Source organism: Halichoerus grypus, chromosome 4 (assembly GCF_964656455.1).
Source record: "Halichoerus grypus chromosome 4, mHalGry1.hap1.1, whole genome shotgun sequence".
NCBI lineage: Eukaryota > Metazoa > Chordata > Mammalia > Carnivora > Phocidae > Halichoerus > Halichoerus grypus.
In genome coordinates, this window is record NC_135715.1 from 36,360,315 (window position 1) to 36,386,580 (window position 26,266).

Sequence of the window (26,266 nt, forward strand, 5' to 3'; positions counted from 1 at the left end):
AAATACTGTAACCCATCAATAAAAAATAGAAGGCATAAGTCAATACAGGAAGAAGAATGGCAGTGCTAAAGAATAAGTTCAGATTTAAATGTGTGCGTTTGAATTGTCAGTGGAACATCCAAGCTCAGTGCTTCTTGGTTACGAATCAAATGCTTCTTGGTTATGAGTCAAATCACCTTACAGTAATGTCCAAGAGCCCGAATTATTTGTGTAATAGGGTTTTGCTATTGACTATGGCTGGAAGTAAGCATGCCATCAGCTGAGCCTGGGATAAATTATTTAGAAACATAGATATTTTGTTGGTTGTTAAACAAAGATGTTTCTGAAAGACCATAAATATTTACAAAGATGATTAATTTATGCATGTAATTTGAGATGTGATATTGAATATATTTCTGCCTATACATTATATATTTTCAAACTTCAATACTGGATATGTTATTTAAAATAAATTAATAGATACTCTAATCAGAGTAAGTTATCAATCACTTAAATAGTTATTGAGCAATTCCTAGGAGCCTGTAACCTTGTCAGTGGTACTCAATAAGAGGTGACAGACATTTTTTCTGGTTTCCTACAAGTTTATGACTAGCATGCACTTGAAGCCCTTAAGTGACTACACAGATGTCAACTGATTAAAGTCTGATATGACCGAGAAAAAGAACTTGTGTCAATTGTGGCCTGAATAATGAGGTAAGTCCTCATGGAAGTAACAGAACATACACTGGACTCTGAAGATTGGGTCATATTTTAATAGAAGCCCCAGAGGGAAAAAGCATTACCAATATTACTTTAAAAAACAGCAGGATCCGTTCAGACCAGAGGAAAGAGGTCTGAAGAGCTAAAAGATGAAATATAGAAAACAATATATAAGGTCTCTTGAAGAGTTATTGAATAGCTAAAATGGAGTTGCATTTTTGGGCTGCAAGTCTGGCGGTGTTGAATAATGTCCTGGAAGCAATAATAAACTAATGCATGCTTTAGAATATAGCTAGACATGGGTAAATTAACAAAAGTGTTCTAAGAGGTGGGGAGGAGGGTAGGCTTGAGTAGAACTGATTAGTGGTGAGAGAGATTGCAGGTATCCAGGACCCATTATAGCACCTGGCACAAAATAGGTGCTGACTCCATATTTGCTAAATGAATGAATGAATGAATGAATGTGTGCAAGGTCCAGAGCCTACCTAGGATGCAATGAAATTTTTCTGGATGAAGATGATGTTCATGTAGGGCATGTAATCACTTATTTCAATTTTAGAAATTTTGAGCTTTCAAACTATCTATAGAATAGCAAATCCATGTTAAATAACTAAAAGTTAATTATAAATTAACTAGCAACATTAAACCCCATCTCATTTGTCATTAATAACAGCTATCATTTGAGTTAATTTTATGATCCCTACTTGTTGTGATTATGTCATTATTCTTCTTTATTTGTACTGTCAGCTCAGCCAATTATTTTTTCATTTTAAGGCAATCAAATATTCAGAATTCAGAATATTCTGTATTCAGAATAAAATTAATGAACCTGATCCTTGTTTTGTAGGTGGTTTCTTTCTGTTCCTCAAATATTTGAGCAGGAATTATTCAGATGGATCTGATGGTAGCGTTAGCATGTCAGTAATTTGTGTTTTCGTTTTGAAATGACAGCACGGGAGGAGACAGATAAAGCGCCACTGTATCCTCTTTCTCACTTATTTAAAAATATAAATAATATCTTCAAGTAGTTTAGCCAGAATAGTGATTATGCCAGCAGAAAAGGTGAGAAGATATTTCCGTCTCTTAATATGTCATGATTCTATCCTTTGCCAAAATTCTTTTCAACGGATACAAATGGGATTTTAAATGGACTTTAAGGACCTATCTACTCATATTAATGAGTTTCTTTCAGGCTGCAGATTGATATCCTGGCTACAGCTGAGTTAGTTCCTCTTGTACAAGGTTAGGCTGTCCCAGTCCCTGCAGATACTCAGATTATAGCCGATGAGGTGCTGTGAGCCTTGGTGCACCAACTAACTTATATTCCAAGTTTTCAAAGGAATTGTCCATTTTCTTCTATCTATGTTTTTGAAAATCTATGTGAGAGGGAGGAAATACACAGAAAACCTCTCTAGGCATGAGGCAGTTTATATCTTCCCTTGCAAAGTGGAACAACTCTACCTAGGAGCTCCCCGTTTATTACGTGCTACAGAGTTCTCTGATAACTTAACTCTCTCCTGTCACCAGGACCGTGTGCTGACTTTTTTTTTTTTTAAGATTTTTTTTATTTATTTCACAGAGAGAGAGATAGCAGAGAGAAGGAACACAAGCAGGGGGAGTGGGAGAGGGAGAAGCAGGCTTCCCGTGGGGCAGAGAGCCCAATGCGGGGCTCGATCCCAGGACCCCGGGATCATGACCTGAGCCGAAGGCAGACGCTTAATGACCAAGCCATCCAGGCGCCCCCAAATACTGACTTTTGAACAGGCTCAGGGCTTCTGTGGCACTGAGTGTGCTCACTAAATCACTGTTTCTCTGTCTTAGAAACTGCTTCATAAAAATACCTGAAAATTAATTGTCTCAGACCTATTTATAAGACATTGAAGTAGAAAATCATTTTTTCTTGCAGCTTATGGCATATGATAATATTTTATCATTCATCCTATTCATTTTGTCAAGCAGAAAACTTGAAAGACTATGTATGAAACTGTCACTTGTTCTCTAAGGACTGTCACTTCTAATAGGAATCAATTTGGTTTAATAGATTCAGATTCTGTGAGTAGATTTTTCTTAGCACAACACCCCGTAGCAAAACAGAAGTTTGAAATATTATGAAATAATATGAGGTAAATGAAATTTTGTCACACGGTTATGAATGTGAGAATGTTTTCATAACCTTGATAGCCCAAGGATATAGTGTTAGAAGAGTTAATACTTCCTTTGGTCCTCAGTAAGTTTAAATTTATCTTACTTTAGGTGTTTTTCCATTATTGCATTCCATATTCCAGTGGACTCCCTGACCAGATGGAAGGTATAGATGATTTGCTATGCTTTGTACAGATCTTATTAGTCACCTTGCCTTTCAAATTATGTCTTCATTCATGCAGTATTACTCTTCCTTAAGAAACAGCTCACAATATAGATATTTTTCTTGTTTCCAGCCGTTAACATGATAGGAGTATATCACTATAATTTCTATTTCCTAAATAGCACTATTTTATGGTATTTTTAAAAGTCTGTAATGCAAATTTTTATAATATAAATATTTTTACTTTTACTATAAAATTAGACTATGCCTTTTATGTAATAAGAGTAGGTCATGCAACACAGATAAATCTATGCATTTGATTTTGTTTGCTTGTGATAGAAGAAAGAGTTGTTTACAATGTTAGAGAAGTATCTATACATGCAATTTAGTGCAGAGAATCATGACAAAGATTCTAACCAAGAGAGTATTTTCTTTGATATATTAAGGAAAAATATAAAGATAGGAGACAATTTTTTTCTGAATGATATGACAATTTATTCTATTTTCTTATTTGAAGGTTGGAAAAACAATGCAAACTGGATGCTTGAATAATGCATTCTATTTTCGTGAAGCAATACTTTTTTAGAGTCATAATTTCCAATGTATTGCAAAAACATTTGAAACAAATTCATATAAATACTGTTGGAAAACTGCAGTTTGAGGAGTATCTATGTGTGAATATATGGGATTAAAACATTCATCAATATTCTCATGTTGCTAAACGTGGCTATTTTAAGCACATGGTTGAATTTCTCAAGCAATCAACAATCAAATTATTGGTATTTTAATGACAAATGTAATGGTAATTTTTAAGAAATATTGTTTTAATAATGGAATTTCTTTTTCTCCCCCCAAAGCGTAGTTAGAAATAAAGTCAATGGAACTTTACAAAGAGTATGCAAAAAGACAGTAACAGTGTTTAAATACACACAATTGCAAAAAGAACATATCTAATAAAAATTCATGACATTGCTGGCAACTGGAATGCTCTTAACAAAGTTATTGTCGAGAATTCTAGGTAGAAATGGGTAAATTATCCTGTTTTTTCATATTAGTCAATTCTGAATATCATACATGTTTCTTGACTGTGTTCTATTCTGCAGCTACACATTTACCCTTTAACTTGCAGATCGTTATTTAGTCACAAGGAAACCTACCAAGGTGATGGGGAGCTAGGACATATTTGCAAAGTGACTGCCTAGCTGACACAGATCAACCCATTAGAATTTTACGTAATGTTGTTAATATACCCTATGCTGTCCTTCTTATTGAGTCTCAGGATATTTTGATTTCTGATATCTCTTCTGGTTGACCAAATATTTTGAAACATTATTGTTTGTAGAGACTAGGATCTTTCCTTGAGGTTTAATACACAATTTATGATGTAGTTAATGATTATTCTAAGTGTAAGAACATACTAACAGTGAAGATTTTATGAAACATCCAAGAATTTTTTAAATTGTAAAATAAATTATATTATGATTATTCTTGATTGGAAGGGGTATTGGTTGGTAGTATCCTAGGAAGAAAATCTAACTTGTAGACAACTATTGTACAAATTCTTAAATATAAACATGGGTATGTTTCTAAGTAACATATAATTATTGAAACATATTGATATATTTTTAAATTTGAGTGTCAAAGGAGCTGTCACAATAGATTTCATTAAAATTGAAGAATATAAAAAACTATCTTTCATTTTATAGGGAAGAGCAATAATTGTGTGAATCTTGGATTACTGCAGGAAATCTAAAGATAGTTCAAATTTAAAAGATAGCTTAACCATTTTATTATTCTGAATTTGTGTCTTAATTTGGGATGAAATTGTAATGCTAAAAAGTGTTGTCAGAGGAGATGAAATATAGACACAGTCATAGTATCCATAAGCAATAATAAATAATCATTTGAAAATACACAATAACAAGGAAAAGTGATCATGAAAAATTTAATTTCTTTTAAAATAAAAAATAAAATTTAAAAATTGTCAAATGATTAGGGGTATGCCAAAATTAAGAAATTTTACACAATGTTATATTAATTAAAGGAAAAATATTTAATTACAGAATACCTTGGTTATTTTATAGAATTAAATTATAAAGTTTAGTTTTATTTTGTATATCTTCCTTGTCATACTTTGAAATAATTTATAATATTTTTCATTATGCATACATCTATGAACATTGAGCAATTAATTTCCCTTTAAAAATTATTTGAAAGTATTATAAATGTAGGCACTTAAGGTTGACTGTCCTCTGATACTGTATTTTGATGAAATTCCTTAAATTTTCTTTTATAATTACCTATTTTTAATGAAAAATTTGAGAGAATCCTTATTTATCTCTGCATTATGTATTTAGAAATATATAGATATTTAGCCATTTGAGTAGGTAATAAAATTAATATTTTTAATGTTAGCTTTATCATGTTGCACATTCTGTTAATTTATGTCCATTTTATATATATAAAATAAGGAACCAGGACAAGTTGGAAATATTTCAGTGACCAATGTGACTTTTCTTAGAAATCAAAACAGTATTCAAAAACTAAACTTTTTAAATTAATTTAATATTAGTCTATTGTCTTAAACTTTTCTGAAGAAATAAAAACTATAAGCCAACACCATTGGTCTTTTTGATATGTAGGACTACAAGAATTCACAAGACTGAACCTTTATAAAAGATACAACTTACTAAACAATCTTATATTTTGGTAATCATAAACTATTTATTAAATTAATTATACTTTACTGGACCCATATAATTAATGTGCAAATTTTTTAAAGTTTAAAATATAAGAAATTAACCCAAGTCTTGTATTTAAATATTGTACTAACCTTATTTTTACATGGTGATAAAATATAAAAGAATGCATAGAGATATTTTTAAGCTAAAACTAACCCACTCTAATTAGTTAAAAGAGTCATCTACATATTAGGACTAGTGTGTGAACTCCTTTTAATGTAAGTGACATTATGTATTCATATGTCAAACTTTTAAAATATTAACATGTATACTATGAGTCTATTTATCTAAAACCTAAGCCCTTACTCAAACTTCCAGTTATGCTTATTGATTATGAGTTATAGTTTTCCAAGAAAAAAATATAGATATGAAGCCATATCTTTTGAATTTTTTTAAGTTTTTTTTCTCTTTTTACCCCTTTTATTTTGTATTTTACTGTTTATCTGGATAAGATATTCCTAGAGTGTACTGCTAATAAAAGAACAGTTTCTTATGATCAACTAATCCCAACGTTTCTCCAAAAAGGTGAAAAAGGAAGAGAAGAAGAAAAAAAAGAAGAACTGATGGGAGCCAAGTTCAACCATATATACATTTATCACTGGAAAAGCTGATTGTTTTCCTTTTAAGGAAAGGAAAAGGCTTAGATGTAGAACAATTATACTTTGATATACAGATGACCAAAAGTCATATCAAAATACTTTTTTTTTCCTTTTACTTTATAAAGACCACTAGGATATTCTTAGAAATAGATATTCTATTTGGTGGTTAATTTTTTTTTTTAATTACTGAAAGAGTAAAATAGTAGTCCTTAAAAAAATCCATTAGAGATCTCCTATCCTATTCCATACCTTAAAAAAAAAGTGTTTTTCTTGTTTAGTGTTCAGAATGAAAGTGGGTAGGAAGGCAACTAAGATTTCAATCTACAAAAAGTGCAATGTAGCCAAGAATTTAATTGAACATCTTCCCTTCTATATTCCAAAGTATTCTGGTAGCTCTAATACATTACATTCCTTATTCAGCCTCAGAGCTATTGTTCTTTCTCACATGTTACACATGTTATCTTATGTGTTTTTTTTTTTTTTTAAAGATTTTATTTATTTATTTGAGAGAGAGAGAATGAGAGACAGAGAGCATGAGAGGGGGGAGGGTCAGAGGGAGAAGCAGACTCCCTGCTGAGCAGGGAGCCCGATGTGGGACTCGATCCCGGGACTCCAGGATCATGACCTGAGCCGAAGGCAGTCGCTTAACCAACTGAGCCACCCAGGCGCCCTATCTTATGTGTTTTTATGTTCTTCTTGTCAACTCCAACAATGTATATATCACGATGGCTGAATAAATTTACTCGATTAAGGTTAAAATGTGAAAATTAATTATTTAGTTATATGCTGCTATCATATATTAACTTATGCACTCAATACATATTTGTGTACAGATGTGTGATAAAGTTTCTTATCAATCTGGATGAAAAGGTCAGTGTATTAGTATTAAATTTTCAACTTGTTAATTTTCTAAATCTATGTGACAGATTTAACTGTCACTTGAAATGAAACATTCATTCATTAAGAAAGAGAAAGTGGGGGCGCCTGGGTGGCTCAGTCGTTAAGCGTCTGCCTTCGGCTCAGGTCATGATCCCAGGGTCCTGGGATCGAGCCCCGCATGGGGCTCCTTGCTCGGCGGGAGGCCTGCTTCTCCCTCTCCCACTCCCCCTGCCTGTGTTCCCTCTCTCACTGTCTCTCTCTGTCAAATAAATAAATAAAATCTTTAAAAAAAAAAAAAAAAAAAGAAAGAGAAAGTGATCCTGAAAGAATACAGAAAAAAGAGAGTCTAAAGAAAAACAGAAGAGGAGGGGGAAAAAAAAAAGATATTTTGGATGTGCACAAAGAAATGCACACAGAAGAATTTGGGGGGATAAAAGCCTGGTGTAGCAAAAGAGAAACATACTATAGCTTCAAACAGCTGATCTTACTCTAGTCCTCCCTCAGGTGCTGGATTTTTGGTATAAAAGTTCTTAATTTCACTATTGGAAACTTTACCTTGTCTACTATACAACTTTCCATCTGCTTGTATCCTTAAAGAGATAAAGATAACTGTTTTCATTTTTATTGATTTCTTTAAATTTCAAAGATGTTTAAATCATACCTGGAATATCTTAAAATAAATATATGAATATTTATGAAAATTGTTACAATGAATTTGTTAAAGCTTACTTTTTAATTTCCTTCACCAGACAGGTTTGTGGCCAACATAGGCAACTATATTCAATTTATAAATAGTCTTCATAAGAGTAAAGGAATGGAAAGAGTGATTTCTAAAAGTTCTTTTATATTCTATGTAATAAAATGATAATAAATAGTATTAAATAGAAAATAAAATCCATTCCATTTCTCATGGAAGCCTTCCATTTTACTCATTTTTTTGTCAATGTAATTTATTATTATTACATTCTGCATAATATGTATGTAATATCATAGGCATTAAGCTTTTAATTTTAACTACCGATGTCATATACTCATTCCTATAAAAACATTATTAACAGTGATTATGTATTATTTACAGATATTGGCTGACCTAGAAAACCATGCATTATTTAAGAATGACTTGGAATGTCAAAAGCTGATTCTGGAAGCAATGAAATATCATCTATTGCCAGAAAGAAGAACTTTAATGCAAAGTCCAAGAACTAAACCTAGAAAATCTACAGTTGGAACTCTGTATGCAGTAGGAGGAATGGATAACAACAAAGGTATACAATTGTTCATCTCTATATAATACACACCCTGTACCATACCTTGGCACGATCTTAATATTGTAATCTGTATAATACCAATGAAACTCACATGCTTTATACATTAAGATTTAATATTAAGGGAAAAATTTAAAGAGCATCTTTTATTTTCAGTCTGTGGTTGCTGCTTCTGCTTATTATTTATTTTTAACTCCCTTATCTCTTGTGCATTATGGGCCAGAGTTCATATGAAATGAAAAGGGGATTGAAGCACTTACAAAACACAGGCCAAATAATGTGTTGGATATATTGACAACTGTATTTCAATTCTAAGCAAAGAAAATGTAATATGCCAAGCACATACTGGCTGAGAGCAATATTATGAAGAAGAGAGTTTCTTTTGAGGCATTTAGAATCTCATATGGAAGCCAGGCAAATAAATAGACAACTATACATAAGTGGCAGTTATATTTTACAAACCTAATTTGATTACCAATTTGGCCCTTCAAAAGGAAGTGAATGATTCATTTAAAAGTTGAACACAGGGGGCGCCTGGGTGGCTCAGTTGGTTAAGCAACTGCCTTCGGCTCAGGTCATGATCCTGGAGTCCCAGGATCGAGTCCCGCATCGGGCTCCCTGCTCAGCGAGGAGCCTGCTTCTCCCTCTGACCCTCCCCACTCTCATGTGCTCTCTCTCATTCTCGCTCTCTCAAATAAATAAAGAAATCTTTAAAAAAAAAAAAAAAAAAAAAAGTTGAACACAGAACATTTGAAGGTTTTTTTTATTATGTTATGTTAATCACCATACATTACATCATTAGTTTTTGATGTAGTGTTCCATGATTCATTATTTGCGTATAACACGCAGTGGTCCATGCAGAACGTGCCCTCTTTAATACCCATCACCAGGCTAACCCATCCTCCCACACGCCTCCACTCTAGAACCCTCAGTTTGTTTTTCAGAGTCCATCATCTCTCATGGTTCATCTCCCCCTCTGATTCACCACCCTTCATTCTTCCCCTCCTGCTATCTTCTTCTTCTTCTTCTTCTTCTTCTTCTTCTTCTTCTTCTTCTTCTTCTTCTTCTTCTTCTTCTTCTTCTTCTTCTTCTTCTTCTCCTTCTTCTTCTCCTTCTTCTTCTTCTTCTTCTTCTTCTTCTTCTTTTTTTAACATATATTGCATTATTTGTTTCAGAGGTACAGGTCTGTGATTCAACAGTCTTATACAATTCACAGCACTCACCATAGCACATACCCTCCCCAATGTCTATCACCCAGCCACCCCATCCCTCCCACACCCAACCACTCCAGCAACCCTCAGTTTGTTTCCTGAGATTAAGAATTCCTCATATCAGTGAGGTCATATGATACATGTCTTTCTCTGATTGACTTACTTCGCTCAGCATAACACCCTCCAGTTCCATCCACATCATTGCAAATGGCAAGATTTCATTCCTTTTGATGCCTGCATAATATTCCATTGTATATATATACCACAGCTTCTTTATCCATTCATCTGTCGATGGACAGCTTGGCTCTTTCCACAGTTTGGCTATTGTGGGCATTGCTGCTATAAACATCGGGGTGCTACCCCTTCAGATCCCTAGATTTGTATCTTTGGGGTAAATACCCAGTAGAGCAATTGCTGGATCATAGGGTAGCTCTATTTTCAACTTCTTGAAGAACCTCCATACTGTTTTCCAGAGTGGCTGCCCCAGCTTGCATTCCCACCAACAGTGTAGGAGGGTTCCCCTTTCTCTGCAACCCCGCCAACATCTGTCGTTTCCTGACTTGTTAATTTTAGCCATTCTGACTGCTGTGAGGTGATATCTCATTGAGGTTTTGATTTGGATTTCCCTGATGCCGAGTGATGTTGAGTACCTTTTCATGTGTCTGTTGGCTGTTTGGATGTCTTCTTTGGAAAAATGTCTGTTCATGTCTTCTGCCCATTTCTTGATTGGATCATTTGTTCTTTGGGTGTTGAGTTTAAGAAGTTCTCTATAGATTTTGGATACTAGCCCTTTATCTGATATGTCATTTGCAAATATCTTCTCCCATTCTGTCGGTTGTCTTTTGGTTTTGTTGACTGTTTCTTTTGCTGTGCAAAAGCTTTTTATCTTGATGAGGTCCCAATAGTTCATTTTTGCCCTTGCTTCCCTTGCCTTTGGTGATGTTTCTAGAAAGAAGTTGCTGTGGCTGAGGTCGAAGAGGTAACTGCCTGTGTTCTCCTTTAGGATGTTGATGGACTCCTGTCTCACATTTAGGTCTTTCAACCATTTTGAGTCTATTTTTGTGTGTGGTGTAAGGAAATGGTCCAGTTTCATTCTTCTGCATGTGGCTGTCCAATTTTCCCAACACCATTTGTTGAAGAGACTGTCTTTTTTCCATTGGACATTCTTTCCTGCTTTATCGCAGATTAGTTGACCATAGAGTTGAGGGTCCATTTCTGGGCTCTCTATTCTGTTCCATTGATCTATGTGTCTGTTTTTGTGCCAGTACCATACTGTCTTGATGATGACAGCTTTGTAATAGAGCTTGAAGTCCGGAATTGTGATGCCACCAGATTTGCTTTTCTTTTTCAACATTCCTCTGGCTATTCGGGGTCTTTTCTGGTTCCATACAAATTTTAGGATTATTTGTTTCATTTCTTTGAAAAAAGTGGATGGTATATTGATGGGGATTGCTTTGAATGTGTAGATTGCTCTAGGTAGCATTGACATCTTCACAATATTTGTTCTTCCAATCCATGAGCATGGAACGTTTTTCCATTTTTTTATGTCTTCCTCAATTTCTTTCATGAGTATTTTATAGCTTTCTGAGTATAGATTCTTTGCCTCTTTGGTTAGATTTATTCCTAGGTATCTTATGGTTTTGGGTGCAATTGTAAATGGAATCAACTCCTTAATTTCTCTTTCTTCTGTCTTGTTGTAGGTGTATAGGAATGCCACTGATTTCTGTGCATTGATTTTATATCCTGCCACTTTACTGAATTCCTGTATGAGTTCTAGCAGTTTTGGGGTGGAGTCTTTGGGGTTTTCCACATAAAGTATCATATCATCTGCAAAGAGTTAGAGTTTGACTTCTTCTTTGCCTATTTGGATGCCTTTTATTTCTTTTTGTTGTCTGATTGTTGTGGCTAGGACTTCTAATACTATGTTGAGTAGCAGTGGTAATAATGGACATCCCTGCCGTGTTCCTGACCTTAGGGGGAAAGCTCTCAGTTTTTCCCCATTGAGAATGATATTCGCTGTGGGTTTTTCATAGATGGCTTTTATGATATTGAGGTATGTACCTTCTATCCCTATACTCTGAAGAGTTTTGATCAAGAAAGGATGCTGTACTTTGTCAAATGCTTTTTCTGCATCTATTGAGAGGATCATATGGTTCTTGTTCTTTCTTTTATTAATGTATTGTATCACATTGATTGATTTGCGGATGTTGAACCAACCTTGCAGCCCAGGGATAAATCCCAATTGGTCGTGGTGAATAATCCTTTTAATATACTGTTGGATCCTATTGGCTAGTCTTTCGGTGAGAATTTTTGCATCCATGTTCATCAAGGATATTGGTCTGTAATTCTCCTTTTTGATGGGGTCTTTGTCTGGTTTGGGGATCAAGGTAATGGTGGCCTCATAAAACGAGTTTGGAAGTTTTCCTTCCATTTCTATTTTTTGGAAGAGTTTCAGAAGAATAGGTATTAATTCTTGTTTAAATATTTGGTAGAATTCCCCTGGGAAGCCATCTGGCTCTGGGCTTTTGTTTGTTGGGAGATTTTTGAGGACTGCTTCAATTTCCTTAGTGGTTATAGATCTGTTCAGGTTTTCTATTTCTTCCTGGTTCAGTTTTGGTAGCTGATACATCTCTAAGAATGCATCCATTTCTTCCAGATTATCTAATTTGCTGGCATATAGTTGCTCATAATATGTTCTTATAATTGTTTGTATTTCTTTGGTGTTGGTTGTGATCTCTCATCTTTCATTCATCATTTTGTTGATTTGGGTCATTTCTCTTTTCTTTTCGATAAGTCTGGCCAGGGGTTTATCAATCTTGTTAATTATTTCAAAGAACCATCTCCTAGTTTCATTGATCTGTTCTACTGTTCTTTTGGTTTCTATCTCATTGATTTCTGCTCTGATCTTTTTTATTTCTCTTCTCCTGCTGGGTTAAGGCTTTATTTGCTGTTCTTTCTCCAGCATCTTTAGGTGTAGGGTTAGGTTGTGTATTTGAGAGCTTTCTTGTTTCTTGAGAAAGGCTTGTATTGCTATATACTTGCCTCTTAGGACCGCCTTTGCTATATCCCAAAGATTTTGAACAGTTGTGTTTTCATTTTCATTTGTTTCCATGAATTTTTTAAATTCTTCTTTAATTTCCTGGTTGACCCATTCATTCTTCAGTAGGATGCTCTTTAGCTTCCATGTATTTGAGTTCTTTCCGACTTTCCTCTTGTGATTGAGTTCTAGTTTCAAAGCATTGTGGTCTGAAAATAGGCAGGGAATGATCCCAATCTTTTGGTACCGGTTGAGACCTGATTTATGACCTAGGATGTGATCGATTCTGGAGAATGTTCCATGGGCACTAGAGAAGAATGTGTATTCTGTTGCTTTGGGATGGAATGTTCTGAATATATCTGTGAAGTCCATTTGATTCAGTGTGTCATTTAAAATCTTTATTTCCTTGTTGATCTTTTGCTTAGATGATCTGTCCATTTCAGTGAGGGGGGTGTTAAAGTCCCCCACTATTATTGTATTGTTGTCGATGTGTTTCTTTGCTTTTGTTATTAATTGGCTTATGTAATTGGCCACTCCCATGTTCGGGGCATAGATATTTACAATTGTTAAATCTTCTTGTTGGATAGACCCTTTAAGTAGGATATAGTGTCCTTCCTCATCTCTTATTACAGTCTTTGGTTTAAATGCTAATTTGTCTGATATAAGGATTGCCACCCCAGCTTTCTTTTGGTGTCCATTAGCATGGTAAATCATTTTCCACCCCTTTACTTTCAATCTGGGGGTGTCTTTGGGTCTAAAATGGGTCTCTTGCAGACAGCATATCGACGGGTCTTGTTTTTTTATCCAATCTGATACCCTGTGTCTTTTGATTGGGGCATTTAGCCCAGTTACATTCAGGGTAACTGTTGAAAGATATGAATTTAATGCCATTGTATTACCTGTAAGGTGACTGTTACTGTATATTGTCTGTGTTCCTTTCTGGTCTATGTTACCTTTAGGCTCTCTCTTTGCTCAGAGGACCCCTTTCAATATTTCTTGTAGGGCTGGTTTTGTGTTTGCAAATTCCTTCAGATTTGTTTGTCCTGGAAGTTTTTTATCTCTCCTTCTATTTTCAATGACAGCCTAGCTGGATATAGTATTCTTGGCTGCATAGTTTTCTCATTTAGTGCTCTAAATATATCATGCCAGTCCTTTCTGGTCTGCCAGGTCTCTGTGGATAGGTCTGTTGCCAGTCTAATGTTTCTACCATTGTAGGTTACATATCTCTTCTCCTGAGCTGCTTTCAGGATTTTTCTCTTTGTCTCTGAGACTCGTAAGTTTTACTATTATATGTCGGGGTGTTGACCTATTTTTATTGATTTTGAGAGGGGTTCTCTGTGCCTCCTGGATTTTGATGCCTGTTTCCTTCCCCAAATTAGGGAAGTTCTCTGCTATAATTTGCTCCAATATACCTTCTGCCCCTCTCTCTCTTTCTTCTTCTTCTGGGATTCCATTTATTCTAATGTTGTTTTGTCTTATGGTATCACTTATCTCTCGAATTCTGCCCTCGTGATCCAGTAGTTGTTTATCTCTCTTTTTCTCAGCTTCTTTATTTTCCATCATTTGGTCTTCTATATCACTAATTCTCTCTTCTGCCTCATTTATCTTGGCATTTAGAGCCTCCATTTTTGATTGCACCTCATTAATAGCCTTTTTGATTTCGACTTGGTTAGATTTTAGTTCTTTTATTTCTCCAGAAAGGGTTTCTCTACTAACTTCCACGCTTTTGTCAAGCCCAACTAGTATCTTTAAAATCATCATTCTGAACTCTAGTTCCTACAGCGTACTTATGTCCATATTGATTAGGTCCCTGGCAGTCGGTACTGCCTCTTGTTCTTTTTGTTGAGGTGATTTTTTCCGTCTTGTCATTTTGTCCAGAAAAGAATAGATGAATGAGAGAACAAAATACTAATAGGGTAACAACGTCCCCAGAAAGTATACACTAAACAAATCAGAAAAGATCTGAAACCGGGGGAAAAGAAAGGGAAAGAAAGAAAAGAGAAAAAGAAAAAAAAAAAGAAAGAAAAAGAAACAGATAAAAACAAACAAAAACAAAACTAAACTAAAAAAAAAACAATATGATCAAATATGATCAGGCTGGTGCATAGATTAGTGCCACACACTAGATTTTGGGTGTATTTTGGTCTGTTAGAAGAAAGTGCTTCCCAAAATTTTAAAGAAAGAAAAACTTGTATATGTACAAAAATAAGGGTTAATATGATGAAGGGATGGAATATGACTGTAAAGGTGAAAATTATAAAAGATTTTATAAAAGGAATTGATAAGATAAGTTGGTTGAAAAAAGAAATAAGAGGATTTAAAAAAAAAGGGGGGGAGAGAATGTGATCCGGCAGGAGACTAGAACAAAGCCATACACTAGAGATTTAGGGTATATTTATCTGTTAGAAGAAACTGTATCTCAAAATTTTAAAGTGAGAACAACTTATATATATATATCAAAAATAAGGGTAACTACTATGAAGGGATAGAATATGACTCTAAAAATGAAAAATAAAAAATATTTTTTAAAAAAGGGATTGATAAGATTTTGGTTGAAAAAGGGAAAAAGAAAAAAAAAAAGACAGTTCAAAAAAAAAATTAACTTTGAAAGACTTAAGCATTATAGTAAAAAAGCCATGAATTCTATGTGCAGTATTCCCCTAGCGCTGGAGTTCTGCCATTCTCATTGATCGGTAAAGTTGGTCTTTGCTGGCGTTCTTGCTGATCTTCTGGGGTAGGCGCCTGTTGCCGTGGTTCCCAAATGTCTTTGCCGGAGGTTGAATTGTCCCACCCTTGCTGGGTCCCGGCTAAGTAATCTGCTCGGGTTTGCTCTTAGGAGCTTTTGTGCCATGCTTTCGGTACAGCTTTGGAGGACGAGAGTGAAAATGGCGGCCTCCCAATGTCCACCCCGGAGGAGCCGAGAACTCGGGGCCCCACTCCTCAGTGCACCCCCAGAGAAAAGCAGTCAGTCACTCCCGTCTCCCCGGTCTCAGGCCGAACTCTGTGCTCAGCCAGCCTGTGACCGAGTATTTCTGTCTCACCCGACCCTGCGTGGAGTCTCCAAACCCAGCAGATCCCTGCGGTGCGCTCCCGTGCCACTCCTCTCCGGGGAGGAAGGGGTGTCTCCCCGGATCTGCCGCTTATTGGGTCCCTGCTGGAGGAGCAGTGCCCCGACTGTGCCGCGGATCATGGTTTATGGCAACCCCGAGCTGAGAGCCCTCTCCTCTGCTCCGTCTCTGCAGCTGGCTTCCCCGCTCCGATACCTGGGAGCTCTGCTGCACTCAGGCGCCCCCAGCCTTTCTGTGACCCCGAGGGTCCTGAGACCACACTGTCCCACGAGGGTTCCACCCCCTGCTTAGCCACTGGAGTGATATCCCTCAGCGGAGCAGACTTCTAAAAGTTCCGATTTTGTGCTCCAGGGCTCTATCATTTGCCAGAAACGCCCGACCGAGGTCCCCTCCCCCGCTATCTATCTTCCCGAATATCACCTGGGATTCACTTCTCTGCACGTCCTACCTTCCAGAAAGTGGTCGCTTTTCTGTTCATAGAGTTGTTCCTATTCTTTTCTTCGATCTCCTATTGAGTTTGTAGGTGTTCAGAATGGTTTGATCCCTATTCAGCTGAATTCCTGGGACCAGACAAAATCCAGGTCTCCTACTCCTCCGCCATCTTGCTCCATCCCACATTTGAAGGTTTTATTCTTACTTTTCTATAGTTTGTGGAAAACATTCCATGAATATTTGTCTTCTTCAGCTTGTCTTATGTGGTACACAAGACAAAGAATATAACTGCCATATGTTTGTGTCTGATAAGTGATATAATTATCCACTATATATATGTTTTAAGATTTTATTTATTTATTTGAGAGAGAGAGAGGGCACAAGCAGAGAGGAGGGGTAGAGGGAGAGGGAGAAGCAGACTCTCTGCTGAGCAGGGAGCCAGAAGGGGGGTGCTCCATCCCAGGACCCTGAGATCATGACCTGAGCTGAAGGCAGACTATTAACTCACTCAACCATCCAGGCGCCCTAATCCACAATATATATAGTTGGCAACAATAGACTGTGGTTACACATTTGATCTCTATTAAAGAACTTTATTATTAAAGAATTAGAAGGAAGTAGCAATGGCACCAGGGTGGCTCAGTCGGTTAAGCCTCCAACCACTGGTTTTGGCTCAGGTCATGATCTCAGGGTCCTGGGATCAAGCCCCACCTTGGGCTCTGCACTCTGTGCTCAGCAGAGTCTGCTTGTCCCTCTCCTTTTGCTCCTCCCATGCTCTCTCTCTGTTTCCCTCTCTCAAAAAAATAAATAAAATCTAAAAAAAAAAAAAAAAAAAAGAAGGAAGCAACAAAACCTACTTCCACAATTGTGAAGTGAGATCCCCAAATAGCAGCTAAAGGAAAACAATTTAAGTAATTGATAAGGAAAGACACATATTCCCATATTTTTGTCTGTCATGAAGATACCTTGTGGCCATTAGGTGGTTTTCACCAGTTTAATTTTTTGAGAAGTTTACTTCCTGTTTATTGGGACATTTATTTTTAGTAATCATCACATTAAATAAGCACCAGAGAATTTCTATATACATATATTTTGCATATATGATATCTAGGTTATATATTATATATATAACTGTCAGTTAAAGGGGGTAAATAACTTGTTGCTTTAAGAACTAGGGAAATGGCTTCATCTCTCTCTCCCTCCTTCTCTCCCTCCATTTTTTGCTTATCCTATAATATATGTTATTACATAAGGGAACATGTCAGACGTTTTCAAAAAGTATGGTTCAAACCCCTTTTTTGTAAAGTGGTGAAATAGAAAAAATTTTATCAGATACACACCTGATAAAAAAATAGTCAGAACCTGTACTAAAATTCCAAAGAAATTTTTTCAAGCTAAGAAAACAAATCTAGTAACCTATACCCACGTTGTCCTTATGAGAGTAATAAATATCAAATGTCATACACCACATGACATAGTCATCTCTTGTAGCAGAAGCATGCAAACTTTATTTTGACATTATAACATGTTCATTGTATCTGTAAAAGTATATACCCTGATTTCCATGGCTTTCAATAAATATATGCATCCAAGTCTAAGATTTTATAAATGGGTAGTGGTTTTTATAATACTTATCAAATTTTATAGTCAAATGAGTGAAATTTGTTTTTAAAGAAACTGTATTCTACAGGAAGACTACCCATACAACATTGATTCCACTTGTAAATCTGCACATAATATTTTTTTCTAAAGAAAAAGAAGAGGAAGAACAGAAGAAAGAGGAGGAAGGAGTAGGAGGGGGAGGAAGAGGATGAGGAGCAGTTGGAGGAAGAACATTTATTGAATCTGGTTTGCCTCTAATTAGGAGTGAATAATAAACATAAATTAAAATAGGTACAAAAACTACTATACCATTAAAGAGCCAAAGGCCATGGCTAAATTTGAATTTTTAAATCTGGTGACTTCAAATTGTTGTAGCATAAAAGAATATGAGACTATGGAGTCCACTGAGTTAAACTGTTGGCAGGTTTTGAATTTCTCTAAGCAAACTTTTAAAAATTCTTTAAATTATTTAAAAATTGATCTTTCTTAGGTATTCCAAATCTTACTTTAGAATTGAGTAATACCAACAATTTATTTATTGTTACACATATTCAATAAGGCAGAAGCTTAAAAGAATGTGATAATACAGGAGGTTTAAACAGATATCCCAGATTAAATCAGCAATACAATGGAAAAAATTATTTGAAGGAACCTTTAGGAAATTTTACCATATCCTTAGCCCTATCGGAGTGAGATATTAATATCCCATAAACTTAGATAAAAGTCTAATACTTAATACCAAACCTCAGAGAACCTATTTTTCCTAGTGAAGCAGAAACTTATAAAAGCCCAATGTTTCAAGGGATTTAAAGAGCAAATAGAACATTTTTATGGTAATCCCTCCTATTTGCATCCTGCTTTTACTGCTTTAATAGTGCTTTCTATACCTTATTAACTTTTATCTTTAAATAGGCATTAAGATTTTATCTTAAAATTGTGTTTTCTTGGAAGGTAATGAGGAAAAGGGAATAAAATGTAAAAAAGAGAGTAATCAAAAGAAAAACCTACAGTAAAAAATTGGAATTTACTTGGTATGATTAATTTGAAAAATAATACAATATATAACACTGAGTGTATTTTTTTTTAATTTTTGACATATTTATATTGTGCCTTATAAAGGGCTATATAAACATTTTGTTGGGATTCCTCTTCAGCTAGATAATCATTGAGATTCAGACAATATCAAATGAGATAGATAAACTGTGGACACAGTGCTGGCAGATTTTCCATAGACATGAAAATTCAGAGCACTAGCCTCTCCTCTCTCCCTTCTTATAATCATATATATATGCATTCAGTACTGATGCAAATCTTTTGCACATCTATTTTGTGCCAGGTCTGCATTAAGAATCCGTGTACTGTGGTGAGCATTACGCATATAACCCCTACCTCACAGAGGTACCAAGGTCATCTGGGAAAACAAATAATAAACAAAATACTTATAAAATGAATGTTACAAGAAGGGAATTGCAAGTGGAATGAGTATAATGCCTGTGGAGCAAACCTGGGCTAGTCTAGAAAAGTCAGAAGTGCAAAGTGTCTGCTCTTGTTGTTTTGATAGCTGAAATCTAAAGAATTATTAGGGATTAGTTTAGCACATTATTAGAATAGAAGGATGGTCTGGGTGCTAAATTCCAGACTCCAGGTATATCAAATGTGAAGGTTCACAGTTGAAGAAAAGTGACATCTTCAAAAGAAAAAAAAAATGGAGAGAAATCCCTTATGGCGGGATTATGGCCATAGGGAAATGAAAGCATGGTAGTTAGTGGAAGAGAGACACAGTGGGCTTCAGTGAGAGACTTTACAGGATCAATTCTGATTTGAAACTACAGAGGTCTTAGAAGGCTGGTGATGTTCCTAGTGGAGAAAGCAGTCTTCAAAATCAGAGAGATGCCCATTCAAATCCAGGAGGTCACTTAAAATCTCTAGTATAATTTACCCTTTTTCAGCATTATATCCACTTCTGTAAAAGTATATTCATTAAATGAGATGAAACAATATGTAAAGAGGTTAAACTAAAACACAACAAAGCATTCCAACATGTTTGGTACCAAAGGGACTCCCAGGGGACTCAGAGCAGAAACCTGGGCTAACCGTCCTAATCATGTGGAACAAGGCCAAGCTGTGTAGGAACTTTGGAGACATGAAAGTATGTGGGTTCTGTGAAATAACAGTTATATGACACAAGAAAGGGAATAAAATATTCATATAAATGACATTTATATTTATATCATGAGCATGGTAAATGCCTTTTATGCTAATATGAACATTCAAAAATGATGAATCAAATGAGAAAAAAAGAATCAAGCCATAAATAGAAGTTTGTCATGTGTTTTAGAAAGTACGATTTAATTTACTTCTATAACAGGAAAATACTGAAGAATAAATCTTTAAAAACTTAGTAATTTATAGCATATTTTAAAGCCAATTAAAACGTTATTATAAGTATTAATATTTATTCTACTATGAATTGAGAAATGAGGGGACATAAAGTTAAATAAAAAGGCAATAAATACAAGCTGTTTTTATAAGGAGAACGATTTTCTTTAAATGGTGTCAACAGAAATCAAATGCAGATTTAAAGCAGTAAACTGTATTGATCAATTTGTTGTTGTTTTGGTAAGAATTTTATTACAAATCACACGGTAATCATCATAAATATTTTAGAAGGTTGATTTAAAGGTAAAACACTAATCACTTACTTTCAAGTGCTTAGACTGACTTACACTTATGTATGATTCATGTAAGCTATGAAATAAAATTTGGTGGTAGTGGTTAACGGAAAATATTTGCATCAAAATATCATTATTGGATTTATATTCTGATATTGACTGTTTATTATACAATTCCTTAGAAATAGGATTAGTTTGGTTTTGTATTGATCAAAATAGTATTTTCTTGAGATACCTTTCTTCATTCTACTAATGCAAGTATTGAAAATCTGATAAATATATAATAGTATAGATAAGAAAAATCAGCTTATAACCTAAGTACAGTCATTGTTAACAGAATGGTGTATTTCCTTTCTCAAATTTCTATGTATGTGTGTGTGATAGTTATGTACAGCCGTAACTATATATCTACATTTATATAGAGACATACCTATTAACATTTGTCTTCATAAAGTCTGTGATTACCTAGAGAGGTATAATATATAAGTATATGTGGATTTATTGACTTAATTAAAATTGTTACTTTTGTTGCTTTTATTCATTATTTACATATGTAAATTTATATTTCATTAACATTTTAAAATACATCTTATCAAGAAGCTTACTAATTCTTATTTACATGGAAACACCACAAGTTTTTTTTAGCTCAAACTTATTATTAAACATTTGGTGGGATCCAATTCTTTTTTCTGTAAATAATGCCATCATTAGCATCTGCATTCATTAAGAGTTTTTCTTGACCTTTGAGTGTTCTTTATAAAGATTACTAGATGAAAAATTATTGGGTGGAAAGGCAAAGCTATTGTGCCATATGATCCAATGTCTTTCTGGAAAGTTTATAAGAATATAACATCACCAAATTATACAATAATGCCAGCTTAAGTGTCTTCTCAACCAGTTTTCTGTCTTAAAAAAAAACTTATAAAAATTTTCTAGCATAGCAATAGTAGAAAAAATTATACAATGAAAACTCCCATGTTCTTATCATTACATTTACATTTCTCTTAATAGTGAAATTGAGTTTTTTTGTATATTGAATTTTTATGTATAAAATCATCTATATAATGATATAGAATGACATATTATTTCCTTCTTTTCTAATTATTATAAATTTTATTTCAGTGTCTTGAGCTAATTGCCTATACCATATAGTAAAAAGTCTAGTACAAACAGATTATGGTGTGATCCTTTCATTTTCTTTAAGAGGAATAATGCTAATATTTTACAAATTTGCTGTAAATTTCTAATTGGTAGCAGAGCATTACTTGGCAATTCCTGGAAGAATGATTCCTCTTGTATATGAAAATATATGGAGATTGTGGATAACATTAAGTTGTCTCTCAGAGAGAATTTACTTTCCTTTTGGCAGACACTTGAGTAAGAGGAAAACCCTTCTTCCAAATCAGGACTGGATGATTTGAGACTAAGATGCAGTATTTGTGAGAGCTTCTCTACTCCTGGTTTCTTTCTAATCTTCATATAAGAGCCATTCCTCCATGGTAGGCCCTGAATACCCTTTAATTTTCAGAAGGACGAGCTCTACCTCATTTTTAGCATTCAGCTTCCATTGTCTGCCTCGATTTCTGTTTCTCATCAGATATGTCTTACACCTCAGCAAATGCACAGAGAAGACAAGCAACAATGTCCTGCCATTCTCTTTTTTGAGTCTAAGGTCCTAAGGACCTTGGTTGTCTAGAACTGCTGTTGGTGTCTTCCCAGCTCCAGGAGACTCCCAAGAAGCCTGAGCCAATGAATATTCCCAGGCTCTCAGCCTCACTCTGCTTGTGAATCAGCATCATAGTTAAAAGCAGAGGCCCCTGTGGATTTGTAATTTCAACAATTCCCATTTCTGAAAGTTCTCTCTTTTGTTTGAGATTTATAAAATAATCGTTTATGTTCTCAACTTACTTATGTTTTAATTTCATCTATTATTTGCTTAAATGTTTTACATGTTTAATTTATATCCTGTGATGAGTAATTTCAACATCTAAAGTTTGAGGGTCTAAGCCTGTTGTCTGTTGTTTCTGACAAGTCTCATTTTTGTTAGTTTGATTCTTTTTGTGTTGGGTAATATTTTGAAGTCATAGTTAATTTCATTTACTCTGTGGGGCTTTGGAGGACCTAATTTGGGGATGCTTTTGTCCAGTGAGGATGAGTTAGCTTCAACCAAGAACCAGGGGCACCACTGACATGAGCCCTGTCAGCCCTCTTCAAAGCTCCAGACTTCAGGCAAAGTCTCTGGTTCACTCTTCCACCTTATGTCAGTCCCAGGGCTGGTGCTTCAGATCCGATCACAGGCGTAGACATCTGCCCCAGGGAAGTGCTGACCTCTGTATTCAGTTAACTCTCTCCCAGGTTTTACCTCACTCTTCTTTCAGCTACTTGGTTGTGCCCTTCTAGTTTTTTCTCACTTTCATTTAAATCCTGCAATGCAAAAAAATAGTTGTATTGTTGTAATTTGCCCGGGTGTATTGGTGTTATAACTAGAGGGCATATCAGCATGCCTTCTGTTCTCCAATAAACAGAAGGCTCCTTTTTCTTTTCCATTTAGAAATTTACTCCATAGATTTTTTCACTTGTTTTATGTCCTATCCTTTTTGGAATGTAGGTATTTTGTTTAGAATTAAACTACTGGCAACTTGACTTTTTCTTCCCTTTCACATATTTATAAAGTAGATCATAGACATATCCATGATTAAATAATTTTTGAGTATTCACAAATTTGGTAATACTATTGAAATATAACTTTAAAATCTCTAAAATAGAGATTATAATTCTAACTCAAAGTATTAAATTAGATCATGTGATAAATTAGAAAAGCTATGATACAATATAGATGATGACTTACTAACAATTTGATCAAATCCCTGAACATTAGCAAATGTAATTCAAACTCATGCCCAAGCCTAATTAGAAATTGATACATGTCTTGGTTCTGAAGGATCATTAGCAAGTATTCAGAGCTACAAGTATAAATTCATGAGTATATTTGTTCTAATTTAATAGATTAACTCCCTTTCCTGAATTATAAGCAAACTGGAGAAAGGAACTTTGCTTTTTGTTGTTTTTAGATAGTGGGGGGAAGGGCAGAGGGGCAGAGGGAGATGGAGAGAGAGAATCTTAAGCAGGCTCCACACCCAGCATGGAGCCCAACTCGGGGCTTGATCTCCCAACCCTGAGGTCATGACCTGAGCCAAAATCAAGAGTCTGATGCTTAGTGGACTAAGCCATTCAGGCATCCCAAGAACTTTACATTTCTAACTTCATGTACAGTGTTAGTTCTAGTAGGCTTTCAGTAAATATTTGCCATACTGAAATTACAACTTATTTAACTGATCTTAGTAGATGTCCAAAATGAACAAATCTCATACATACATATATATGAAGCATTAAGTTTTAAGTGTAATTTTTATCAATATAAACTTTGTATTCATATGAAAATCTCCTTTATTTATAATCCTTTGAAGATCTGAAAAACCAACTGTAAATAGAAGATTGTTATTACCTGAATAATTTTCCTAATATGACCCTTCAAGCAGAAGAAAATATTATAAATCTGTATCTGTCCTCAGTAACTGAACATTTAGGAATTATAAAATTACTTCACCAATGATGTATTTTTAATACCTAATACTAAAGCACCACCATATACAATATTTCATTTACTTTGTACAAAAAACTTATGTTGACAGTATATTCTTGATCATTTGATTTTGACAAAGATGAGAAACATTCTTAATTTCTACCTTTTACTAAGTATGTTAAGGTAGAGTTTAAGTGCAGAGATCTGTGTAATTCTGAAGTCTGTGTTATTTCTTCTACCCTTCTACCCACATTTAACCTATTAATGATGAGTTGTGCTGAAAGTGACTTTTTTAAATGCCAGTATAAAAGCCTGACATACTTTTAGTTCTTAATATATGATTTTTCTTCAAGATTTTACTGACTTTTAGGACTAGTTCTCTGGAGAACACATTAGGAATATAAGAAAGTAGGTAATTGAAAAAGTAAAATATTCTCTATTATATTTATTTCTCTTTCATGTTTTGTAAATTAATTTTATGCACACAGAATTATAAGTATTTTAACTATTTCCCCTTAATTTAAAATTCTCTATTTGATCAATTTCTCCTAAGCTTTACATTTCAATAACATATCTTCAAAATGTAATTATCACAGACATTTCTTTTTTTTTTTCTATCACAGACATTTCATAAAAATTCAGACTGTATTTTAAGTTTTATTCTAAGGATAGGTATGGAGAACTATTAAGTTAGTATTTTTAAATAACAAAAACATGTGTTTGTTTGATCTCCAGAAAACTTATATACATGAAAACAAACTTATAAAGTTCACAATTCGTATATTGTTTTTATTTATTTTTTTACTTTTTTTTTTTTAAGATTTTATCTATTTGACAGAGAGAGAGAGAGAGCTCACAAGCAGGGGGCAGGTAGAGGAGAGAAGGGGAGAGGGAGTGGGAGAAGCAGGCTCTCCGCTGAGCATGGAGCATGATGCAGGGCTAGATCATGACCTGAGCCAAAGGCAGATGCTTAACCAGCTAAGCCACCCAAGCACCCTTCGTATATTGTTTTTTTTTTTTAAGATTTTATTTATTTATTTGACAGAGAGAGACACAGCGAGAGAGGGAACACAAGCAGGGGAAGTGGGAGAGGGAGAAGCAGGCTTCCCGCTGAGCAGGGAGCCCGATGCGGGGCTCGATCCCAGGACCCTGGGACCATGACCTGAGCTGAAGGCAGACGCTTAACCATCTGAGCCACCCAGGTGCCCCTCGTATATTGTTTTTAAAATAAGAGTTTCTTATTACAAGCGTTCAAAAATATTATTTTTTATTTAACTTTTATGTCTATATTATTTCTTCAAAGGGCAAATTATCCATGTGAATAAAGCAACTTTTAGATATGAAATGTAAAAATCCTACTTGTCTGTGACTGTGAAATACATGGTATAATTATTAAATAAAAGCTCTACAATTCAAACAAGGTCATTATATTTCCTACTATAAAAAATCAGTAATATCCTGTCTAGAATATACACCATCAGCAATATTTCCATCTAATGTGGCTTTGAAGTCTGTCATCAGAATTGTTCTGCCTTCCATAGCTAATCAGTTATCAGAGCCTGTCTGATTTACATCAGAATTTCCACTACATTTGTTGAAACTTTATCACCTTGTGCCGCAGATCTGGGGTAAATCATGTGTTTCTCAGATGAACTTATTTTTTCTTACAACACATAAATAAGGTACATAATGATCTCCCTATCTCCAGTCTCTCTCCAACTCACTTCTGGCAAATTAATTTATCCTGACTTTTAGCATAATCACTAAAATGCAAAATAATGATGATGATGATGATGCTATTAATAATAATAATAAAAACCTTCATTAGTCCCCCATCCCCCAGGTAGAGCCCATTCTTTATCAGTGTATTTATCCTTCACTGTCTACCATTTCAAATTTAACCAGTAGGTTTTTCCCATTTTCTCTCCATTAAAAATGTCTTGATAGGATACCTCTAATCTTTATCAAATGTCACAACTCATTTCCTCAGGTTTGAAGCTATACACTAGTTGCAGTACGGTTGATACACATCCATTGCCTTTTGCTTCAGTGTCTTACTCCTTTTATCACCCCTTTCTTTGTTTGTCTAACCCTACTTCACTATCTGCCCACCCCTAGCTGCATCTTGTCCATCTTTTGTAATGTCTTAGCATTTTGTGCTTACCACTTTTAT

General features: G+C 34.8%; 1 protein-coding gene across 2 annotated transcripts in view; it reads left to right on the forward strand.

Moving 5' to 3' along the window:
- KLHL1 (kelch like family member 1) overlaps positions 1-26,266 on the forward strand; it is a 359,488-nt gene that overhangs the window by 229,817 nt on the left and 103,405 nt on the right. For both annotated transcript variants that reach the window (XM_036121358.2, XM_036121357.2), the window contains exon 6: positions 8,302-8,488. In XM_036121358.2, coding sequence (XP_035977251.1) covers positions 8,302-8,488 — 187 coding nt within the window. The remainder of the gene's footprint in view (positions 1-8,301; positions 8,489-26,266) is intronic.